Source organism: Corticium candelabrum, chromosome 16 (assembly GCF_963422355.1).
Source record: "Corticium candelabrum chromosome 16, ooCorCand1.1, whole genome shotgun sequence".
Classification (NCBI taxonomy): domain Eukaryota; kingdom Metazoa; phylum Porifera; class Homoscleromorpha; order Homosclerophorida; family Plakinidae; genus Corticium; species Corticium candelabrum.
The window spans coordinates 1,173,315-1,192,075 of record NC_085100.1 but is presented as its reverse complement, the minus strand read 5'-3'; the positions used below and the strand labels follow the sequence as shown (position 1 = coordinate 1,192,075).

At 43.0% G+C, this 18,761-nt stretch overlaps 4 protein-coding genes across 5 annotated transcripts; 1 reads left to right on the top strand and 3 right to left on the bottom strand.

Annotated features, from left to right (window-relative positions):
* Positions 1–199: 199 nt before the first annotated feature.
* Positions 200–2,124, bottom strand: LOC134191987 (diacylglycerol lipase-beta-like). Of its 2 annotated transcripts, none has more exons than XM_062660646.1 (2): positions 489–2,124; positions 200–418 (listed from the first exon to the last, which is right to left on the bottom strand). In XM_062660646.1, exons 1-2 carry the CDS (start codon positions 2,122–2,124, stop codon positions 327–329), a joined length of 1,728 nt encoding a protein of 575 aa, XP_062516630.1. In that variant the 3' UTR covers positions 200–326. The 2 variants fall into 2 exon arrangements, with proteins under 2 accessions (XP_062516630.1, XP_062516631.1); XM_062660647.1 differs by having other exon boundaries at positions 552–2,124.
* A 150-nt stretch (positions 2,125–2,274) lies between these two features.
* Positions 2,275–4,085, bottom strand: LOC134192197 (diacylglycerol lipase-alpha-like). Its single transcript, XM_062660900.1, has one exon. The coding sequence runs from the start codon at positions 3,806–3,808 to the stop codon at positions 2,444–2,446; it is 1,365 nt and encodes a 454-aa protein (XP_062516884.1). The 5' UTR covers positions 3,809–4,085; the 3' UTR covers positions 2,275–2,443.
* A 1,603-nt stretch (positions 4,086–5,688) lies between these two features.
* LOC134192024 (diacylglycerol lipase-alpha-like) lies at positions 5,689–7,924 on the bottom strand. Its single transcript, XM_062660691.1, has one exon. The coding sequence runs from the start codon at positions 7,905–7,907 to the stop codon at positions 5,847–5,849; it is 2,061 nt and encodes a 686-aa protein (XP_062516675.1). The 5' UTR covers positions 7,908–7,924; the 3' UTR covers positions 5,689–5,846.
* Positions 7,925–7,993: 69 nt separating this feature from the next.
* Positions 7,994–18,740, top strand: LOC134192663 (RNA polymerase II elongation factor ELL-like). Its single transcript, XM_062661412.1, has 10 exons — positions 7,994–8,176; positions 8,245–8,292; positions 8,974–9,232; positions 15,689–15,868; positions 16,217–16,260; positions 16,315–16,374; positions 17,223–17,272; positions 17,333–17,537; positions 17,707–18,005; positions 18,247–18,740. The coding sequence occupies exons 1-10, from the start codon at positions 8,033–8,035 to the stop codon at positions 18,602–18,604; spliced, it is 1,647 nt and encodes a 548-aa protein (XP_062517396.1). The 5' UTR covers positions 7,994–8,032; the 3' UTR covers positions 18,605–18,740.
* Positions 18,741–18,761: the final 21 nt, after the last annotated feature.

Sequence of the window (18,761 nt, the reverse complement as noted above, 5' to 3'; positions counted from 1 at the left end):
CTGTTGTACTACAGATACGATATACATGTACAGTGTATATCGTATCTGTAGTATAACATACTACAGTGCAGTGGTTTCTGATACGTCAGTGTCAGAGTGAGAAACTAGTTTGCGAAGAGCGTCGTACACATGATGTGGGAGGTGATCTCCAACCATCGCTGTTCCAACGATTAGAGTATGAAATTCCCTGTAGTCTGTCCAGAATGCTTGGTAGTGTTTCTTCTCTTTATCAGGCTGTAATTCTACTAAATAGAGAACATTCCCTGCCAGGTATAATGGTGTACTGTTGCTACCAACTTGCAGTGCAACTGGATTGGAATCTGTAGTTAACTGATTCGTGTCTTCAATGCAATCGTCCAATATTTCATCATCTGCTTTGCCATTGCTCGAAATTTCATTGTCGTACTCTTGACAACATCTACAGCAACAAGCACATAGACACTTCAGCTGAATAAGCCATTTGGGTGACATCGATTTGTCTGCTTCACATTTCATATCATGACAAAGCTGGTATGCTTTTTCTAGACTAAGACGTGGAATCATGTCCTTACCAATAACAATAGATGTCGTAAATTCCTTTGTCAGTTCTACTGCTGGCAGGCTAAGGAGACCACCGGGTGGCGAGTAAGCATAACAGGCGAGTCCAGAATAGCGATCTCTGTCTTGTAAGACATAGAGGAGAGAAAGTATAGTGGCTGTTCCTGCACCAAGTGAATGACCAATTATGACCAACTTATATTCAGTATTCGGATCCACTCTGTGGGCATATCCGAATGCCTTTTGTAAAATACTTTGCTCATGTGAACGCCCTTGTTCTTGTTCTATCTGGGCTTTGACATATTGTGCTGCTTTGTAAATGCCTCCATGAGCATGCAGTTGATTATCAGAATCTCCAAGACTGACAGCATCTGCTGCAAGATCGGTCAAGCAATCATTAGCAGACATGGTTCCTCTGATGGCAATAACAATGCTTCGTTTCACTCTATCCACAGCTACAAAATATGGCGGCTGATACGGTTTGTTGTGGTATGTCACGTGAATGAGATCATCCCTGTCGAGACCGGTCTGACACAGAACGGCTGCAGTGTTACACTCTACACAATGATCGTTGGGAGTAGCATGCACTCTGCAACAAGTACAACATCGACAGTTGGGCGCCAGACGACACAACCCTGTCCCGATCCGCATACACAATAAGAGAGGCCAACCATAAGCTGCAAGAGCATACTTAAAGTAATACTCCGAGTTCCTGCATTTTTCTATCATTTCCTGCTGCTCGGGATTATTGAAATCGAGTGGCAAGCAGGGATGGTCACAGTCACCTACCATACCAGAGTATGGCCTGTCTCCAGCGGCTATACAATTCATCTTATTGTGTTCATTTTCTTCTCGCTTTTGACGAATCTGTATCAAAGCCATTGCTGCTGCAAAGTCAGTCACAAGCATTCTCCCACTTATTCCTGATTTTGACAAGATAGTGAAGAACAGTCGTGATATGTCAAGAATCACACCACGACTTGAGTTGTCTAGATCAGCAAGGCAGCAAAGAAAACTACAGCAGCTCTCCCAGGAGCGTTCCGAACTTCTGTAGGGACCATCTCGGTCGCTCCGCCCACAGGCGTGGCTACGACAGCAGCCTGCAGGATCGGTGTTGCACAAAATTCTCACCACACAGAGAGAAATCCATATGTATCCGGTGACGATCAACGCCTTTGTTTTAGTGACGGTCTGGTCGCAACTTGAATCGCCAGAAAATATCCACACTGAGCCAAGAATGAGCAATATAATTTCTTCAAGAAACATCACCAATTGAAATATGATCAACTTGCTCATGGCTGCGTCACGTTTTGGGTCGTTCATTCTGCCGCTGCCACTCCTGCATATGACAACGAATTGCAGCACACATTGGATAGACAAGTCGGTCAGTAGGCAGGCCAGGAATATGGTGGCGTGCTCGTATACGCTACAGGATGTGAGTGTCCGTGTGGAGTCGATGTGTTGATGTAGCACGACAGCCGATGCGATGAGCCATGCCGTGCGAAGTATCAAAGCTGCAACACCTGTGTATACGAAGTCGTCGCTGCTTACAGCCCAATCGAAGCCAAACGCACGCACGGCAGGCATTTTAGCTGCGCCGCCACGGGCATGTGCGGTCTGCGATGCGAGGTCACATTGAGTCGGTTGCAGAGCCGTATACAGTATATGGCTCTGTTGAGTCGCTGCATTCTGGACAGAAGATGTTGAAACTGTCACCACAATCGGTCATCTCCATGTTTGTAAGTTTATGCATTTTCAAAATGATATTTATTTAGGCAAATTATCCTACTTTATTTATGTATTCTTACCAGGTATAGCTTAATTAATAAAAAATCCTGTAAAATGTGTGTATACATTGAAACCTTGAAAATGCACTACTAATATCACAAATAGAAGATTATCTTTGTCACACATCTTTATCAGGGTTCAGAGCTTGCAAAGCATCGTACACATTATGTGCAAGGTGGTCTCCAACCATTGCTGCTCCTACAAAGACTGTGTGAAATTCTTTGTAGTCAGTCCAATAAGCTCGGTAAGACTTCTTATCCTCGGGAAAAGCTGTGATGTAGATGATATTGCCCGGTGTGTATAACGGAGGACACGCCAGCCTACCTTCTGCCATACAATAACCCGTTCCATTTGCATTGTCACCATGTGGTGCTTCACTTTCCTTTTCTCTTTCTATCGTTTCATCACGTTGGCAACTTTGGCAGCGGCAGCAGCAAGCACAGAAGCATTTCAATTGAATAAGCCATTTGGGGGACAACGTCCTCTGTGTTTCAGCCATCATGTTGTTTAATAGTTGATATGTCTTTTCCAAACTAAGTCGTGGTATCAGATCTTTTCCAAGAACAACCGACGTCGTGAATTCCTTTGTTATTTCCACAGCAGGTAGACTAAGAAGACCACCAGGTGGTGAGTAAGCAAAGCAAAGCAGACCGGGGTAACTACGTTCTAAGACAAAGAGAAGAGATAGAATACTGGCCGTGCCTCCGCCGAGTGAATGACCGACTACTACCAACTTGTAATCTCCATTGGGATCCACTTCTTTCGCATATTCAAATGCTCTGTCCAATATGCACGATTCTCCCGAGTTATGTTGTTCAACTTGAGTCTTGACGTACTTTGCTGCTTTGAAAATTCCTCTGTGAGCATGCAGTGTGCCTGCAGTGTGTTCAAAACTGACCGCTTCTGCTGTGACGTCTGTTAGAGCGTCACTAATTGACAAAGTCCCTCGAATAGAAACAACGACGGCTCGTTTCGTCCTGTCTACAGAGACAAAAAACGGAGGTCTGTATGCTTTGTTGTGGCAAGTAATGTGAATAATATCATCTCTGCTCAAACCAGTCTGGTAGAGGACTGCAGAAGTGTTACATTCTAGACAGTCGTCATCCGGAGTACGATGCGTTCTGCAGCAAGCACAGCACCGGCAGTCAGGTACCATGCGACACAACCCGGTCCCAATGTGCATCAACATCAACAGAGGCCATCCATAAGCCGCCAGGGCATACTTCATATAATAGCAACAATCTGCATATGCTTGAGTCTTCGTCTGTTGCTCTGGATCGTCGAAGTCTATCGGTGAACACGGATGGTCCCATTCACCTTGCTTCCCAGCATATGGCCTATCCCCAGCTGCTATGCTATTCACTCTGTTATGCTCCCGCTCTTCTCGCTCTTGACGAAGCTGCACTAAAGCCATCGAAGCCGCCAAGTCAGTGAACACCATGTTGCCACTGATTCCTGTCTTGTGGAATGCAGTCGCAAACATACGACTAACATCGAGGATTACTCCTCGATTTGCACTCCCGACATCAGCAGGACAACACAAGACACGACAGCATCTCTCCCAGGATCGTTGTGTAGCTCTGTAAGGGCCATCGATACCATCGAATGCAGATTCTGGATCTGATTGAACGGTAAGGAATCTGCAACATCCTGCAAAGTCAAGTTTGCAAACAATGTGGAGCAAATAGAGGCAAATCCAAACGTAGCAGAAAATGTTAAGTCCTTTAATTTCGTTGCTGGTTGGACAGCAACTCCAACTCCCGTACATCCACGCCGTTCCGACAATAGACCAACATACTTCGAGTGCAAATAAAAACAGTTGTAATGCAATCAGCTTGCTCACTTGCTCGTCACGCAAGGCGTCGTTCATTCTGCCTCGACCACTCTTGTAGATCAGCACAAGCTGCAGCACGCACTGCATAAAGAGATCGGCCAACAAGCCACAGACAAAAATTGTAGCGCGATCGTGGTGTGCATCACATTGACATGGTGTTGGTTGGACATCCGGAGTTGTTGCATTTACGGATGGTAGGACAGATGGTGGGGAGGAAGTTGTTGCATCTGGTGCCCATGGGGATGCTAGGTGGCTGTTGAGAATCACTGCTGATGCAACGAACCATCCGGTGCGAATTAGCAAAGCAAACAATCCAGAGAAGACGAAGTCGTCGCTGCTAATGCACCAGTTGCAGCCACACGCGTGCAAAACTGGCATTTTCCACACTTTTGGCACATACGGGATTCAATGGGCAGGGTCAACATTCTTGGTTTTAGGTGTCTCCTCCTTCATACTTGCCGCGCGCACTCTTACTGGATAAAGGATTAAACTAGTTGTACAGTATCCGTAGGCGCCTCGCCTTCGTGAGTAACACGTCCAACGGAGTTTTCAGACCGTGAAACGCCGATTCCGACTAGGACTCTTACAAGACTGGCTAAAGGATTAATTAAAATACGTTTAGGGGCACAAATTGAGAGAATTTTTTATTCTGGCCATGGCTTCGTAGGAAGTTTTAGTATTGGCTTTATTTCTGGTATTTTTCTCTTTGTAGGCTCTACTATTTTAGGTTTTTACATTGAATGTAACTCAACATTCTGCTATATCTACTAGCTTTCATGATGAAGTGTCAGAGACATCTACAGTTGTACTCTACAATACTAAATCTGTACTTTCAAGTCTTGATTTTGATTTGCAAGTTTCCCACATCTATGTTAAAATTAATTAATTAATTTAAAGCAAATTTAAAAGTGTGTTGTTGTTTATATAGTATAGATATTCATTTCTTTACAATCGCCCTATGGACGAAACACTACAGATAAACACGTACCACAACAAGTATTAAAAGGCTAGTATAGACAAAATATCTAGATGATCAGCTGTAGTTTCACAGACAGTTGTTCGTGTATGTTAGTAATATATCTAAAGCTTGGCCAAAAGTTTGACTTGTTGACAGAGTAGACTTCTTGGCAATGGACCAGCAGTTCAAGTCTATGTTCTGACAAGACTCCATTATGAATCAGCAACCAAATGATAGAGCAAGCAACCCTAAGATGTTGTTATGCTGTTTAGTTAATTATGTAAGGAAAGATCTGTTTTAGCAAGCACGGATATAACAATCTGGCAGATTGTCTAAAGCACAAGATATCTAGAATGATAGCAGTCAACAAGCCATATGCATGTTACAGAAGATGATCACTCACAGTTCTAGAGTAGATACTACACATGTATGTATACTAAGACAAATGCTACTAAAACTGTTTCTCTGTACTACAGTAGGATGTCTTGCTGCATATGCAGTTGATTGATGCAATCAGTACCTCATCATGTTATCTCACTTTAAAAACGAGTGGGATAGACACATTCAAATATTACTGTAGTATCTTGCCACCTTCTTACACAACATAATTCTTTAATAGCATCAGAAGATAGCTGCTGTCTGTCCTGCTGTACATGTATTTATAAGCAACTAGCTAAATACAAAACCCTGCCCAATCAAAAAATTGACAGTCAGTACAAATATATTAAACTAATCTACAAGTTGATGCAAGCCTTGAAGGCACTCATTGACGCGATGAGGCAGATGGTCGTGTATCATTGCTGCTCCTACTAGTAAAGTATGGAATCCACGATAGTCCGTCCAGAATGCTCTGTAACAAGTGCGACCCTTCGAGTTGACCACTTCGACTAAATGGATTACGTAACCTGGAAGATACAACGGCGGACCCTCCATTTCAAACAGTGACCGAGTGTGACTATCTCGAGAAGCCACAGTCAAATGAGTTGTTTCAGTGTGCTCATCTGATTGTTTGCTTATTGTATCATCTTCTGTATCATCTAACATGCTACGCGGTTGCCAACGTTTACAACAGCAAGCACAGAAGCATTTCAATTGAATAAGCCACTTAGGAGACTGACAGCTCTCTGTTTCACATTTCATAACATCTAATAGCTTGTATGCTTTCTCCAGACTAAGACGTGGGATCATGTCTTTGCCTAGAACAATGGATGTCGTAAATTTCTTCGTCAGTTCTACGGCCGGTATACTGAGTAGGCCGCCCGGTGGCGAATAAGCAAAGCAGACCAAATCAGGATAACGATTCTCCAAGACGTATAGCAGAGCTAGTATACTGGCTGTACCTGCGCCCAGAGAATGTCCTGTTATAACGACGTTGTATTCTACATGTGGGTCCACTCTCTTTGCGTGCTCAAATGCTTTCTGTAGAGGGCTTGTGTCTCCTTCATCCAGTCGACGTTTGACAAAGGATGCGGCTTTGTATATTCCTCCGTGTGCGTGCAACGGCTGGGATGAGCCCGGAAGTTGCACTGGGTCGGCAGTTATGTCAGTCAAGGCATCACTTATAGACATCGTTCCTCTGATTGAAACAACGATGGCTTGTCTTTCTCTGTCCACGGCTACAAAATATGGTGGTTTATACACCGTGTTGTGATATGTCACATCAATGAGATCATCACGAGCTAGACCGGTCTGACACAGGATGGCCGATGTGTGGCATTCCAGACAGTTATCATTCGGAGTCGTATGTATTCTACAGCAAGCACAGCATCGACAGTTGGGAGCCAGACGACACAGGCCGGTTCCAAGATGCATTAACGTCAGCAACGGCCACCCATAAGCTGCCAAAGCATACTTCATATAATAGCAAGCGTCTCTATATGCCATAATTCTTGCCCGTTGTTCAGAGTCACTCAAATCCGAATCTAATTCAAACTCGCTCAAGGGTGAACACGGATATTCGAGATCAGAAAGCACACCAGAGTACGGTCTGTCTCCTGTATCAATCCTGCATGTTGTATAGTATTCTCTTTCTTCTCGCTCTTGACGCAATTGTATCAAAGCTAATGCTGCTGCAAAGTCTGTAGCGACCATGTTGCCACTGACTCCCGTTCTAGCAAAGGCCGTCGAGAACAGTCGAGACACATCGAGTATGACACCTCGATTCGCTTCGCCCAAATCCGCAAGGCAGCAAACAACACGACAACATCGATCCCAAGATTGTCTCAATCCAATGTCATCCTCCTCCTCCTCCTCCTTCTCCTCCCTTTTGGTGTCGCTCCTCCTGCGAATGTGGCCATGCAAACAGCCCATAGGATCGACATTGCACAGCTGTTTGATAACATAGACAACAAACCAGACGTAGCCGACTATGAGGAGAGCTCTAATTTTATCAACAGACTCATCACAACTCGTGTCTCTACCAAATGCCCATACAGACCCCACCACAACCCACACCGTCTCGACGACAAACAACAACAACTGAATTGATATCAACCCACCCACAAGTCTGTCACGTCGGGTGTTGTTCATACCGCCTCTGCCGCTCACGCATATCACGACCAACTGTAGCACACTCTGTACGACCAAATCAGCGAGAAGAACGCTGACGAACACGGTCGAGCGGTTATAGACCGCGCAGGAAACTCTAGGCGTCGCATTGAGATGACGCTGCAGCACAACGGCCGTCGCAATTAGCCATCCTCCGCGAAATAGTAACGCAACAAGCCCCGTGTAGACAAAATCGTCGCTACCCACAGCCCAATGGCAGCCGCATACCTCCAATGCCACCATGACCGACAGGAAGTGACAGAAATACTCGATTATTCGCCAAAGGAGACCACCAACTGTCTGACGATATCCCGTATGCTCTGCGTCACCATTCATTTTGTTTGTGGCGTGGAAGCGCGTGAGTGCGAATGGAGGCGGTTAGGAGCGAGTCTCTGACGCCCGGTCGTTCGTACGCTCTCTCCAACGCTCTGGAGAGAGGCAGAAAGGCGTTCCTTCAGGTCAAATTGACGGATTCCTTCATCACATCCTTGGAGCAATTCCAAGCTGCGGAGGTTTGTGGCTTTGAGACTTCCGCTCGCTTGCGTGGGTTCGTGCCATTCAGTTTCCTTTCACTTGTTAGCCTAGAGACAAACGGCTGCGAGTGAGTTTCGCAAGTGAAAGCAGCGGGGTGAGTGTTGAGTGTGGAGAGTTTTTGTGCGTAGAGAAGGACGGGGGCGACAGCTGGGATGTTGATTGGACGGAAAACTATGCACTAGGCGGTCTTACTTATTATGGTTTAGTCACAACGGCAGCTTGCTGTGGTACACGCGAACTGGTAGTTAGAAGGCGTGAAAGTGTGATAAATACACTGGGTCGGTGGAGTGTTGGAATGTTGTGTGTACGTGCTTGAATGTGCTGTGTTCGGCTACTTGAATGTGTGACAGTTAGTTGGTATTGATGGTTAGTTGGTATTGCATGTGGTTGACTGATGATTGATTGGTGAGTGAGCTCTAGAGCGGATTCCAGAGGGAAAGTGTACTCAAGAAAGATTTGATTATGTGGGTGTGTTCGAAGTGAAGGGATGAAGGGAATCCAGCAGACGACAGATTTTTTAAGAATTTGTTTATCTTGAATTTATTTTGCCTCGGGCCTTCCTGGTGTGTGTGTGTGTGTGTGTGTGTGTGTGTGTGTGTGTGTGTGTGTGTGTGTTTGTGTTTGTGTGAGCGAGAATGTGTGAGTGAGTGTGTGTGTGTGTGTGTGTGTGTGTGTGTGTGTGTGTGTGTGTGTGTGTGAGCGAGAGTATGTGTGTGAGAGAGAGAGAGTGTGTGTGTGTGTTTTGATATTTAGTTTATTGTTGAATGGTTATTAGGTTATTGATGTAAACACAGGCCACCATGATGGTCTCAAGCAGTATGTCTTCACCCTCTCTTCTCTTGATCAACAAGGCTCTATCGAGTGTGTACTCGATCGGAGGGATCGCAAAGAGTTGTCTGTTTTGGGCAACGTTTCGCATAAGATGATGATATTAGGAAGAGCCGATTCATATGAGAAGACCAAGAAGACGATGGTCGAGGCAAAAAACGAAAAAGAAAAGACGAAAGCACAAGAGATTAAGTTGGGTCCAAAACGTAAGTCTTTGGTATGGTGACATATGGTAACCTTCTGTTTTCTGTTCGTGTTAATGTTACGTTTGTCTGGAGTTTGTTGTTGTTGAATGAGTTATGTCCCTTGCAATGTGCTGTATGTTTGTAGTGTTATACTATTACCTTGTTTTATGGTATAGAGCAGACAAGGCATGGCATAATAGCAGATTCCCTAGCAGTTCTTAATTGAATTAACTTGTAGGCAACACGTTGAGTTAAGTTAATACAAAAAGTCGATTAGCACTGCTGGATATTCAGACTCTTAAACGGGAACTCCAATGGAAATACAACCTGATCTCAAAATGTAGGCTTTATCGTGAAACTTCGTGCTGTGCTATCAGACAAACAGTCGCTTTGGTAGCGAAGAAAATGCGTGTTAAGTACTGAGCATCGGCAAGCTCATACGTCATTGTCGCTAAGCTCCGCCTGCACCAAATGAATTGCCTGCGTATCTCAGTTATCTTGCCATTAAACTACATGAAAACTAAACGGGAATGGTAATTATAGAGGGATCTTGTGTTTTAAGGTCTTAGAAGAGCTTTATGTAACAAAAGTAGGATGCTAGAGGCCGTTTTCTCCCAGCAGACTTGACCCTCTTCTCTCACAGAAGATGAGGCTAGCGCAGTAAAACTCAACGGTAATTAGCGTTAGCCTTTGCTCTATTGATCTACGAGGAGAAACACGCATAAGGTTCAAGTATGTCAAGGAAGTGTAGACATTCTCTTTGAGAAATCTGTGTAGGCAGACACACCTCTTCTTGATGTTCTAGTTCTATGTCCACGTCAAATTTAGGTAGCAGTTTGGTGCGCTCAGCTTTGGTGATCAGCGTGGCTTCTAGATGCCTCATGAGCCACAATAGAGGTTGGAGTACCTGGGAATGACAAAGGGGCGGTATATTGCCATGGTCACGAGTCTACACACTGTGCAGGGTGTAAACAACTTACGTACTACAGTACTAGTTACATCGTCTACATCATTGCGCTCAGGTGAAAGTCTAAGGCTCAATCAAAGCCAATCTGCACCTGTAACACTTCACCCAGTCGCTGTTTGAATGGGGCGTGTCTGCATACTCAGATCTCTCCAAGAGAACCTCATATTTTTGAACCCTCTGAATGTTTCTCTTCGTAGATTAATAGAACGATAGCTAACGCTAATTACCGTTGAGTTTTATTGCGCTAGCCTCATTCTGTGAGATGAGAGGATCAAGTCTGTTGGGAGAAAACGGTTTCTAGCATCCTACTTTCATTGCAGAGAGCTCTTCTAAGGCCTTAAAACACGTTATCTTTCTATAGTTACCATTCCCGGTTAGTTTGCTTGTAGTTTACTGACAAGATAACTGAGCTACACAGGCAATTTATTTGGTGTAGGCGGAGCTTAGCGCCAAGGACATATCAGCCTGGCACATGCTCCGTACATAACCCGCGTTTTCTCTGCTACCAAAGCGACTGTTTGCCTTAAATTAAAGTAGCGCAGCACGAAGTTTCATGATAAGCCTACATTTTGAGATCAGGTTGTATTTTTGTTGGAGTTCCTCTTTAATGTCTATTGAAGAGTTTGACTGTGAAGCAATTAATAGTGTGTGTGTGTGTGTGTGTGTGTGTGTGTGTGTGTGTGTGCAGAGTTCGAAAAATGTGTTTGAATCTGGTCGCCAGTTTGGTCACGTAGAGGAACGGTTGGTCGCCAAACTTTCACTAGTTTCTAGGTCAGAGATTCCAGAAGTAAACAAGTCATTAATATCACTGTTGAGACCCTTTCCCAGATTATCATGTTTGACATTAAATTAAGACCTAAGTAGGAATTTGCAGTAACGTTGGATAAACATTGTAGGTAGCAAGTAGACACATCAATCTACAGTGTTATGCTTGGGATTCTTTCTATGTAATACTATGAGTATTCATATTTTATTCTAGCTTTCAACTAATTGTATAGCTACAACCAAACAAAAATTTGGTTTGTCATCACATCGACATCCTGGCAATGCATCCAATAAGACATGAGCATTCTTTGGTTGAGAAGATAAGAGCGTTTCTTCTCTTATGACTCAGTACCACTATTGTTGTTGAGAACAGTACATCGGGCTACTGCATGTAACCCCACCTGTCCTATGGCTAGCTGTGCTAATCTCTGTAACACAAGTGATAAACTTTTGTTATTGTAGCACTTCAATAGCGCGTGGCATCATTCAACATCTAGCTTTCAGAACTGGACATGCAGAAACTTTTGTCTGAACGGACTTTTCCTAGTAGCACTAGGAGACGTACGAGCTCCTGGACGTACCTGGTAGTTCTTCTGATAGAAAGACACTCATGCAGCTTGCTGTGGAAAAAGCTGTTTGTTTTGCCACTTCCGACGCCCGCCGTTTGCAAAGATCTACGTAATAATTTTCATTTGTCTCAAGTCAAGATGGTCAGAGTCTTCGTTTCCTTTGAACAGCGTAGAAAAGGATCTAAATATGCAGTTGCTGTCACCTTCAACTACGATTGACTGCAGATTTCGTGTTTCATTTGGGAGAATTCAACTACGATTGACTGCAGATTTCGTGTTTCATTTGGGAGAAGCTGCTGCATATTGACGTCTCATCGATGATAGAGCTGTTGACTTGGATTTGCTGGTGTAGCGTATGAAGAATAGGAGTAACCGTGATTGTTTGAAAATTAGCGCTTGCAGGTCTTTAGTTGGGTTTGTCTGGAGCTGATGGCAGACACCAATGAGATCGGTATATGCATTAAAGTCCATGAAAATGATGGTCAATCAGAGAATAGCAACAACTCGCAATAAATTGCTAGGTGATACGTGCTAAGTAGACGGCCTACTTTGCAGTGTGCCACTAAATGGTAGACTTAGAAAGTGGCAACATACTGTAATGCAAAACATATCTGCTGAGCGGGTGGTTCGCATACAAGAGCCGCTGCCAGAAAAGACTAAACACTACCAAATATTTCTAGTCGCCATATGGCGACTTGGCGACTGGATTTTTCGAACCCTGGTGTGTGTGTGTGCACATGTTCTTGTTTTGTCATAATCTCATACGTACATTGAGAAATAAGAATGCCTGAAACATGTAATTGGTAGGGATGTTTTGGTCAACGACTTTCAGAAACCAACATGTAGCTGTTTGTCTTCTTCTCCCATGATGTTTATACATTAGGGTACAAACAAAGGCTGTTAATTTCCTTATTATTTCAACTCTGACACTATATTCTGTTTACAAACTCTGACAAGGGAACGCAGTGGGGACTACAGTATTGCAAGAATAGTTACTCTGCCACTGCCTAGCATTTTCATGTGTTGACAAAAAGCGAAAAACATCAGAACAAAAATGTTGTCACGCATGTTATGTGTTAGTACACTGCAGAATAAGAGAAGTGGGTAGATAAGCGGGAACGTTCAATGAATACGATCAAGATAAGTGCTCGGATAAGTTTACAACTACGAATTCATAATTCACATTCAACAGTTTTTTGCGTTTCCACTAGCGCTTGGTGTGTGTGTGTGTGTGTGTGTGTGTGTGTGTGTGTGTGTGTGTGTGTGTGTGTGTGTGTGTGTGTGTGTGTGTGTGTGTGTGTGTGTGTGTGTGTGTGTGTGTGTGTGTGTGTGTGTGTGTGTGTGTGTGTGTGTGTGTGTGTGTGTGTGTGTGTGTGTGTGTGTGTGTGTGTGTGTGTGTGTGTGTGTGTGTGTGTGTGTGTGTGTGTGTGTGTGTGTGTGTGTGTGTGTGTGTGTGTGTGTGTGTGTGTGTGTGTGTGTGTGTGTGTGTGTGTGTGTGTGTGTGTGTGTGTGTGTGTGTGTGTGTGTGTGTGTGTGTGTGTGTGTGTGTGTGTGTGTGTGTGTGTGTGTGTGTGTGTGTGTGTGTGTGTGTGTGTGAGCATGTGCGTGTGAGCATGTGCGTGTGAGCATGTGCGTGTGAGCATGTGTGTGTGTTAACAAGTGGTTTAAGCTACACTGGATTAAGGACTGACCTGTTTCCATCTACACTAAACCACTTCTTTCTAAACCTAACCCACTTTTCCTAAACCCGTTTTGTAGTAGTAGGTTTAGAGTGGTTTAGGTCTAACTATAACATGATGGTAACGTGCGTGCTTGAAGATGGTCACTGATAACACCGTTTTGATGGTGTTTACTATTATTTGTTGATATTGGATTGCTTTGAAAGATGGAAGTGTCATCAAATATGGTAGAGAAATCAACAGTTACTTTATCATGTCTCTATAGAAATACTGAATTTGGAATCTCAAGCCCTGTCCAAACTAGACCAACACGGATCGCGATCCGATTGGGCTAACGAGCGTCCACACTGAACTTTGAAAACGATACTTTTACCTCATTTTTGGTATCACGTGACTGATTACCGATGTGTACGTGTGGGTTGTTTGCTTGTGGAAAGCGTTGATACAGTGACGTAAGGTGAGCGAGAGCAAAGACGAGTGAGGAGCGTTAGATGTTCTGACTACATGCATAGTGTACCTGGAGGTAACGCCCACTATTTCTAATTGGATTCAACCGATTGCGATTGAAACCACCTCGCCATGTGAATTGGATTTATCACGATCGGATCGCGATCCAGTTGCCAGTGTGGACACGCCTTAAGTGACATCAGACTATTGCTACAGAGCAGCGCAATGTATCACAGCAAGCACATATTTGTCTGGATATGTCACACATCCTGGATGCAGGAGTCCTTAGTGGAAACAGTTGCCTTCTTGGACTGGGTTAGTACGTTAATGAACTCATTTAGGCTAGGCTATACTAGCTTAACGTTGAGCTAGAAACGCGGCCTGAGATTTATACTAACGTAATGTGATGTGAAGTCGGAACAAGAAATGAATGAGTAATTATTTGATGGAAAGAACTAGCGCATAGATGTATGAATTAGTTAATTAATTGATTATTGTAAATTAATTTTTGTAAGTAAAAATTTGTAAACTTCTACAAACTTTATTTTGTAATAAACAAATGTTTGTAAACTTTCCTCGTGCGTCTTGAACACATGCGTGGAAGCGACGAGGCTTAATCAACATCCAGATAGGTACTTGCTGACATACCTACTTAGTCTCTGATTTATTAGCTTGCAAAAGCCAATTCATTGACAGGACCACCCTGAGCCGAGGAAGCTGTTCTGCCCAAGCCAAACAATGAAGACGATCATTCAGAGTGTATGTGCATTCACATGAATATTTGGGCTACAAAATGTGCATGAACGTTTGGGTACAAAATGTGCATGCATGTTTGGGCTACAAAATGCAGGGTTCTGCCCACAGTAGTCGGAGGTGGTCGGGCCCCACCATCACTCAACAAACACCGATGACCACTATGTATTTTAGCTAGTGTTTTACTTGCTCCAAGCTAATGAGCATTGGAAGGTGAGCAGTTTGTTGAAGAGTGAGCGCTTTGTTCACACGGTGACAAGGCAGCAGAACCGCCCTGCTATAATGCCATCTATAACTCGCAGCAGTCTGCATGTCAGCGATGAGCAAGGCAATATCTTAGGCGTCCTGTAATAGAGCCAGTCAAAGGCGTCTTCAGGTTTTTTTGCTAGACAGGAGCACTGGCTGTTCAAAACCTGCAGCTGGTGCATGGATGGATGGCTGCGCCTAACCATGCCATAGTATAAACGCAAGACTGGGCAACATAGTTCCCTGACTGTTGACAAAAATTGCAGCTTTCTTAGTTTGCTCCTTCAGATCGTGGACCATCAACAGTGCGATACACTCTGTTTGGCACTTTCTTGTTTATTTTGTGACGATGCTTGATTGTTCGGGAGTTTGCTCTACTTCTTTCCCGGATATCTCAAATAGGATTAAATCACAACCTTAATACCAACAGCGCATACCCGCCCACCACTCCATAAACCCTGGGCAGAACACTGAAAATGTGCATGGATGTTTGGGCTACAAAAGGTAGTAAGTGATTTGAGTTAGTACATTCTTTGCAGTTTATAAAACTTACGAAATTTACTGATTTACAGTAATACAGTGATTGGTATAATTATAAATCCACCTAGATAATAAATCCAGTGCACATGACCGCAACTGTAAACCGAAAACCGGAAAACATGACCACTAATCTTGGTGCATTTGACTCCTGCAGATAGAGTATTAACAACACATGTCTACGGTTGGTTTATCGTTAAATCTAAGCTTTTCCTAACCTCTACATAGGTTTCAGAATGAGAATGGGTTGCTTGATGGTTAGCGGACTGAAACAGTAGACTAAAAGGCTTTGCTATCTCTGAGATTTGTTGTGGCCTTTAAAAAGCAGGTTTGAGTGACTAACGATAGTTAGTGTGTTACAGACGGGCATAATTAGATCTACCTACCATAACTATAGATATTGGTTAGTGTATCTATTAGATACACTAGGAAGACAGGTTGTAAACATTTTTATTTGTTTTGCTGTAACGTGAATCGTGTAGTACTGTCTTGGAGTTTTGACCTTCCTTGTTAGGTGGAGCACTAAAGCCCAGGGGGCCGAGAGCAGTTTTGCTGAAACGAAGGCCAATGGTTATCAGCAGTGTCAGCACTCCGCCGTCTATGAAGTCAAACAAGTCATTGAGGAACCGGATTGTCCACGTGCTAGCTCTGAAACCACAGAACAGGTTGGAGCTTAGTGCAAAACTGGGAAAAGGTGAACCATTTCAGGAATTCTTTTGTAGTAAAGTTACTAGTGACTTGGTGTATTGGCTGTGTGTGGATGTATTTGGTTTATAGTGGGGCTGTTGTTGTTTGTTTTTATTGCCAAGGTTTTAACTTTTTTAGGTTTTGTGTGTGTGTGTGTGTGTGTGTGTGTGTGTGTGTGTGTGTGTGTGTGTGTGTGTGTGTGCGCGCGCGCGCGCGTGCATGCTTGTGTGTGCATGTGTATGTGTGTGGCCTTGCTTTGTATGCTGGTTCCAGGGCAAGTATTCAGTGGGCATTGACGAGTGTGTTAACTTTTTATATGTCAGACTACTCATCTTATAGTATTGTATCATTGCAGATGGTAAAGGTACCGGTCTGAATCTTCAATCCACATTGTTTCAGGTATGTATCTAAATGAACTGCGAAAGATGGGCAACAGGAGGGCTTGTGTTATAGGTTGCTGATTTCAAAGACAATAAATTCCACCTGAAGAAACATCTGTATTCAGAATTGCAGGTATGACATAACTTGTCTTTGTTTGATGTGCTGATTGTTCATTAATCACCGGTCAGTAACAATCAGTGCTCATAAACGTCTTTGGTTTTTACTTGTGATGAGCATCTTGCATTTAAATGGCTTGGCATTTGGTTTGAATCTTGCAATTTGGCTTATGTTGTTGTTGTTGTTGTTCTTGTTCTTGTTGTTGTTTGTTTTTCTTGTTTTGTTCTTGTTGTTACTTTAATGTATTTGAGCTGAGAAGATGAAGTCACATTTAGTGCAGACTTTCATATCTTTTTGCTTTTTGGAATTGCGTGTTGCTATTCAGCTCCTTTTGGATTTTAATTGTGTGTGTCTTCATTTTAACTAATGTATTTGGAAGTGGTTTGGGATATTGCTATTCTGATGGATTGTTGATTTATTGCTGTTTAATCAACGATGGACGACCAGATTTCCTTTGTTATAGTCACTACTAGTGTTAGGATAATATATGGTCTACAGGTGCCAGAATTAACTATAACAACAGACCACAGGCACAAATTGCAGCAGCACATGTACTGTCTGTTAAAAGAGTGCTAACCAGCACTTTAAGTGTGTGAAAATTGTAGAGACTTGGCCAAAGTCAAAGAAGAGTGGGGCCTTACAATAGTCGCATATCTTCATGTGATTTAGAGATGTTGCAAATTAATTTTTCTCTTTATTGCAAGAGACGCATGAAGTCAATAAAAGACACTTTCATGTGTTAATGGTGTCATATTTTAATAGGTTTGTGTGATTTTTGAACCTTACCTTACCATCAAATTACTCTCAAGTGCTTTAGTAGTATGTTGTGTTCAGATGTCTGTGTACAGCATTTATGTGTTCAGATTGACAAATGGCCACTTTATACTGAAGAAGAAAGAGCACTGCTTCGAAAGTTTGTTGTCTGAGAACTTGTAATCATGATCTCTCACTTAGCACATTTCGCTCTGACCAGGAAAATAACAGATGAGAAATCACCTGTGAACAGTAAAAGGGACTCTTCTTCCCTGCAGCCACGTCAGGAGACACTCGCATCTTCAACAGGCTTGAAGTTCAGCAAAACGTCACCATTCAAAGCAGTGGCCACACGCAAACACCGAAAGAGTGAGGAGGAAAGAGAAGCTAATGTACAACAGAAGATTACGCACGCATCAGGGCAGGTAATGCAATATCGATTCTTTCAACATGCCATATTCATGAACATCATGAACGCCACTTTTCTCTGTCTGCCTTTCTGTGTGACTGGCATCATGTGTTTCTATTTTTCATCTGTTTATGAATGAAAGAGTATAGTGCATGTGTTTCCATCTGTTTTTACTATCTTTCTAGTGTACCACCTTACCAGTATCTACTTTCCACGTTCCAGTTCGGAAAAGAGGAATGAGCTGTGTTTCCAATTCTCCTTTTACTAGTTGTGTAAAGAAAGTAAAGGTCAATGGACTAGAGAGTTCTCTTACGTCAAATACAAGTAGTAATTCACTGCACAGCACTGAAACTGAAAAAATGAAGTGTCAAACAGATCAAGTTCCACATACACATAAGGGAAATGAAAAGGAATCAGGTGGACAACAGGCACTTCACAGTCAAGAGGACATGTCTAATGAGAGACTATCGTTGGACTACCAGAGGTAAGTCTGTTTTGGCATGTGTCCTATCTCCACAGTTTGCACGAATATGTAAAATGAGTGGGAAACGTGGTGCATAACTGAGGCTTGTAATAATCGTATTTCATAATGGGTCATCCACATGGACTGTGTTACATGTATTACTGTAGTATTCGTTGATAGCAGATTTGGAGATTTATTTACTAGTAGACCCTCCAGCATTCTTCTGCCATCCTAACCTTATCATCTGCGTACTTTTCTGTAGTAAGTACACCAGGATCACATCAGCAGAGATGAGGACAAGATATAAAAACGACTTTAATGCTGAATATCCCAAATACCAACAACTCCAGCAAGAGCTGGATCCGTTTCAGAACAGAGCAAAGAAACTTGCAGAACAATGGAAATCTCTTGATCCTGACAGTGCCAAATATCTTAAAGTGGAAAAGAAGATTGAACGAGAATGGGAAAAGTGGGAGAATGACAAACATTTGCAGAAGGTACAAAGGGAACGAGATGCATTGTATGACAAGTTGAGTTATATCAAGCAATTAGTTGTACAATTCGATAATGAACAGACAGAACCTCTACAGACAGAAGCTTTGCAAACTCAAACTGATTGAGTAAGTACTTAAGTAGCTTGTGTCCTTTCAGTGGTAGGAAATGGATAGATGCTCCTCTGTGAGGAGGCATTTTGTGTTTAATTAGCAATGATGCATTTGTGTTTATCAATGATATGTCGACTTTTTATATCTTTGATTTGCACTTGTCTGTTATCTA

Coding starts and splice junctions, on each gene's coding strand:
- LOC134191987 (XM_062660646.1), bottom strand. CDS start 2,124: ATGCCTGCCGTGCGTGCGTTTGGCTTCGATTGGGCTGTAAGCAGCGAC. Junction 419..488: donor GCTTTGTCATGATATGAAAT/GTGAAGCAGACA, acceptor TTGTTGCTGTAG/ATGTTGTCAAGAGTACGACA.
- LOC134192663 (XM_062661412.1), top strand. CDS start 8,033: ATGGAGGCGGTTAGGAGCGAGTCTCTGACGCCCGGTCGTTCGTACGCT. Junction 9,233..15,688: donor GATTAAGTTGGGTCCAAAAC/GTAAGTCTTTGG, acceptor CTTCCTTGTTAG/GTGGAGCACTAAAGCCCAGG. Junction 16,375..17,222: donor ATCTGTATTCAGAATTGCAG/GTATGACATAAC, acceptor TTATGTGTTCAG/ATTGACAAATGGCCACTTTA.
- LOC134192197 (XM_062660900.1), bottom strand. CDS start 3,808: ATGTTTGCGACTGCATTCCACAAGACAGGAATCAGTGGCAACATGGTG.
- LOC134192024 (XM_062660691.1), bottom strand. CDS start 7,907: ATGGTGGCATTGGAGGTATGCGGCTGCCATTGGGCTGTGGGTAGCGAC.